A 4679-nucleotide genomic window follows, 5' to 3' on the forward strand; every position below is an offset into this window, starting at 1 on the left:
AAACTTACTTATTGGGAAAGTGTTTGTTATATTTTAAAAAGAATGCTTTATACAGAAATAACTGTTTAATCAAAGAAATTTTATGAAAGAGATAGAATATACCTTGGTTTTAAAATATGGTAATAAACCAGGTACTTACATTATAATTCAATTCACTTACAATTACTTCTCTCTGAAATTTTAAATTTTAAAATTTTAATTGTAAAACAAATCAGTTAGAGCATATAGAATTTTATTATTTATTCTTTTTATCATATAAGAATCAAAATTCTTCTTAATTTTTCAGTGGGCACATGTGCTCACTGTGGGGAGAGGAAGAGAGAGAGGGAAACTGAGACAGTATTCTCCATGGGGGATGGTGAGATGATGACTCTGCAATCCCTTCCTTGTTTCTCCCTCCTCATGGGATTTGGAGTACACAGGCATACATGTCTGGCTTGCTTGTCAAACCTTAGGTCCAGAACTGAACTGCACAGTCAACCATATGGAATTCAGCCACCTTAGCCACCATGCCACCAATTGGTCTCAGAAGTGTATTCTTATCTTACTGAATTATAAAGTATTTTGTAAAATAAATTCTTGTACATTAAATTTTACTTTGACTTACTTTATAATTTGTAAGATCATTTTTTATTTTTATTTTTATTTCTTTAATACATTCAATCACATATGTCACTTAGCTTACAAAGTGAATATTCCAACATGTATACATTTCTTACCAATCCAGTTGGAAATACTATACACATCATCCTCAACAGACAATAACCCATCTCTCTGTCCCACAAATGCCCCAACCCTCCATTTCTCTCCCCAATGTCCCTCCTCAAACTTTCCTCCTTCACCTGCCATTTTCCCACACTGTATCTGGTATTTACAATCATTTGCTATGTTTCTATATCTTCTAGTCATTCAGTTTTGGCTATAGAATGCAAAAAGTCATGGCCATAGGATACAAGCCGTCAGTATATATTAAGTGGAGACATACAATGTCACTCCTTCATAGCCTGACTTGCTTCACTCAGCAGTAAATCTTCCATATTCATCCACTTTCTGTCAAAAGCCAGAGTCTTGTTGGTTTTTATGACTGAGTAGTATTCCATAGAGTATATGTGCCACACTTTTTCAATCTATTCATCTGCTCGTGGGTTTTTGGGTTGGTTCCATGTCTCAGCAATTGTGAATAATGCGCAATAAACATCAATGTGTAAGCCCTTTTAAAATCTTTTCACATATTAATAAATAACATTTATGACAAATAATATTCCAGAGCATAATGCTATATCCATTGTTGTTTAAATGTTTCTAAACTAACTAATCTTATGATATCTCTTAAATGTAAAATTCTGGAAAAGCTTCTAAGTGTAGCTCACACAGATCTTCACTGAAAATATTTGTTTAAATCAATATGATCTACAAAAAAATATAACATTCAAAATACTGCATTTCTGAAATGGATAATGGAATCGGTTTGTTCAATTTCCAGCCAGGAAAGATAGCATGGAAGGAGGCATAAAGTGGGTTGATTTTGCTAATATAATCTGAAAATACCCACAGAGTAAGAAAAAGCAAACCAAGATTTAAAATATGGAATTGCCACTTAGAGATTCAGATATACAAATCCAAAAAAAAAAAGCAGATGACAGAAGACAGAATTTTTGTTCATTTCCCTTTCATAATTATTGAAATGTTCTCATTTTTTTAAAACAAATAAAACTTTCTGAACCATGTCTTTGAAGGCTTGTCTCACTTGCTGATTCCTTAGGGTATAAATGAAGGGGTTTAATAAGGGGGCCACTGACGTATTGAGCACAGCTACCCCTTTGCTTAAAGTCACTCTATCATTTGCTGATGGCTTTATGTACATAAAGATGCAGCTGCCATAAGAAATGGAAACCACAATCATGTGAGAAGAACAGGTGGAGAAGGCTTTTGTTCTTTGCTGAGCAGATGGGAATTTGAGAATTGTCCTGATGATACACCCATAGGAGAGAATCACTAACATCAGTGTGACCATGAGTGTAAAAACAGCTAAGAAAAAAGACATTAGCTCTAGAAAATGTGTATCCGAGCAAGAGATTTGCAGGATGGGCGAAGAATCACAAATAAAATGGTCAATGACATTAGAAGCACAGAATTCCAACTTGAGTCCTAAAATTACTGGAGGAAAGATAATCAGGAATCCAGTTACCCAAGAGCTGAGTACAAGTTGGTAGCAAACTTTATTACTCATGATGGTGATATAATGCAGAGGTTTACATATAGCTACATAGCGGTCATAAGACATAGCAGCCAGAAGGTAAAATTCAGTTACCCCCAAAAAGATGAAAAAAAATAACTGAATCATGCAACTCATATAGGAAATAGTTCTATCTTTTGTCACAAGGCTCACTAGAAACCTTGGAATACAGACAGTTGTGAATGAGATTTCTAAAAAGGAGAAGTTCCGTAGGAAGAAATACATTGGTGTCATAAGGCGTGAATCCAGCAAAGTGAGGATGATAATAGTTAGATTTCCTGTCACACTCAACATGTAGGTAAAAAATAAAAAGAAGAAAATTACAATCTGCAAGATGGGGTCATCTGTCAGACCCAAAAGGATGAATTCTATTTGCATTGAATCGTTCTTCATCTTTCTTTTATCGAAGCTAGAAAAAAAAAGAATTTTTTAAATTTAGGATTGATAGGACTAGCTACTAGAGTCAATTGGAAAGAAGGAAAAAAAGAAGTCAACATTTATCACCAACAATATACCAGACACTACACTTGAAGATTTACATCAATTTTCTTATTAATATCTCCATCAACCCTCTTTGAGGGTTAATACTAAGCCCCACCTCTCACAAAAGGAAATTGAAGTTCAATGTAAAGAATTTATTTGAGGTTTATTTCTAAATCTCAGATTTATAACAAAAAACTAGTGAGTTTTGTTTTGTTTTGTTTGGGGGAAGTGGGTTTAGTCTGTGGATGTGCTCACCCGAGACACAAAGAGAAGGGAATAGGGAGAAAGCACCTCCAAATGGGGGTATGGTCACACTGCAATCTTTTCTCCTCCATTTCTCCATCCTGTCAGGACTTGAGGGCATGCACGTGCACACACACACACACATCTGGCGTGTTTCTCAAACCACCAGGGCCTGACTCAAACTGTGGTCAGTCATGTGAGATCCAACTCCTCTTAACCACCAGGCTTCAGGGCCAGTTCACTAGTAAATTTTTAAGAGAAAAATGTGCAAGATACAACCTAGACAGTTTATTCAGAATACCTTGGGTGAGACTTTAGGCATTTGTACTCTTTTAAACATTAACAAGTTCATAGTCGATTTGAAAAGTACAGTGTTAGTAAGGCAGTGCAAAAATCATATCCAAAGTTGTTTAAATACAACACTTTTGCTCTTTTTAAATTTTATTGTACTGGGTACCCATTAGAAGATCTTAGCCCTGAATACTTGGAGAGATTTCAGATTGTTCTTGAATTCACTTCAGTTTTATGCAGAGTGTATATGGAAAAGTCAGGTACCATGTTTTTTGGTTTTTTTTTTTTTCACTTTGAAGGGTACTACTATACAAAATGTCTAAGAATCACTGCAACATATGTTACTGACTCAAGAATGGCAGCAATAAGACAATTATTCAAAATCCATGTCATAGGGTGGTAAATTTGAACACCAAAGAAGAGATCTAAAAATCATGCAACATAGTCACAACATCTTAGAGCTAAAAGAAATTGCGTATATCATAGTAATGATCATATATATAAAGCTAAAATCCTCTCTAAAAAATCAAAGGGGCCCAGCCACAGTAGTGCAGATGGTAAGGCACCATTTTGGAAATTGGGAGTCATGTCTAAGACTGGGGATTGAGCATGCCAACATGGCGTGCTCCTAGCTGGCAGGAAAGTTTGGAGAGGGGATAGTCTTAGAAGTATAATCTCAGAATGATGAGACTCCATTGAGGAGTTTCTCTCTTTTTCTCTCTCTCAAGATTTTATAAAAATTGGCAAAGGTGGGACCAGCAGTTGGCATAATGGCTATGTCGCTGGACTCCCACGTAGTCAACCACAGTTCATGACCCGGACTCTGTGGCTTAAAACTCATGCTGGGCGCATGTGTGTGCATGCCCAAGATCCCGAGAGGAGAATGGAGGAGAAGGGATTGCAGCGTGGCCATCCCCCCTGGGGAGTGATTTTTTGCTTTCTGTCTCTCTGTCTCTCTCTGTCTGTCTGGCAAGCGCACGCGCCCTATAGTAAAAACCTCTAAAAAAAAATTGGCAAAGGTATCTATTTATCTAGGTTTTTGTTTTAATATTTAATTATAGTGATTGCTAACTTTTAAAAAGAAAAAACTTTGTATCATTCATGTAAATTAAGAGAGAAATCATTCTATAAATTCAAAAGACATGCAAACTCTTACAGTCACAGTTTTAATAGCAGTTTTCAGGTCCCTATACCATTTTAGAAATCAGCTATATTGTTTGTAAGATTTATATGAAGAGTTCTCTTTTACTTCAAGATACTGGCCAGATTGTGTGAACTGACTAAACTATTTCTATATGTAGTTAATAGTGAACATAATCCCTAAATGACAAAACTAAACAAGCAGAGAAATTTTTTTTAAATGCATTTTCTCTTTTCTAGAATTGTCTTTATCTGTGAAACCTTGTACTGATAGTAATGACACTCT

The 4679-nt window shown here is 35.5% G+C and overlaps 1 protein-coding gene across 1 annotated transcript; it reads right to left on the bottom strand.

Annotated features, from left to right (window-relative positions):
• Window positions 1–1690: 1690 nt before the first annotated feature.
• On the bottom strand, window positions 1691–2632 carry LOC102489887 (olfactory receptor 6C6-like). Its single transcript, XM_006165556.2, has one exon. The coding sequence runs from the start codon at window positions 2627–2629 to the stop codon at window positions 1691–1693; it is 939 nt and encodes a 312-aa protein (XP_006165618.1). The 5' UTR covers window positions 2630–2632.
• Window positions 2633–4679: the final 2047 nt, after the last annotated feature.

The sequence above is a fragment of the Tupaia chinensis genome, unplaced genomic scaffold (genome assembly GCF_000334495.1).
Source record: "Tupaia chinensis unplaced genomic scaffold, TupChi_1.0 Scaffold143970_1, whole genome shotgun sequence".
NCBI classification, from domain to species: domain Eukaryota; kingdom Metazoa; phylum Chordata; class Mammalia; order Scandentia; family Tupaiidae; genus Tupaia; species Tupaia belangeri.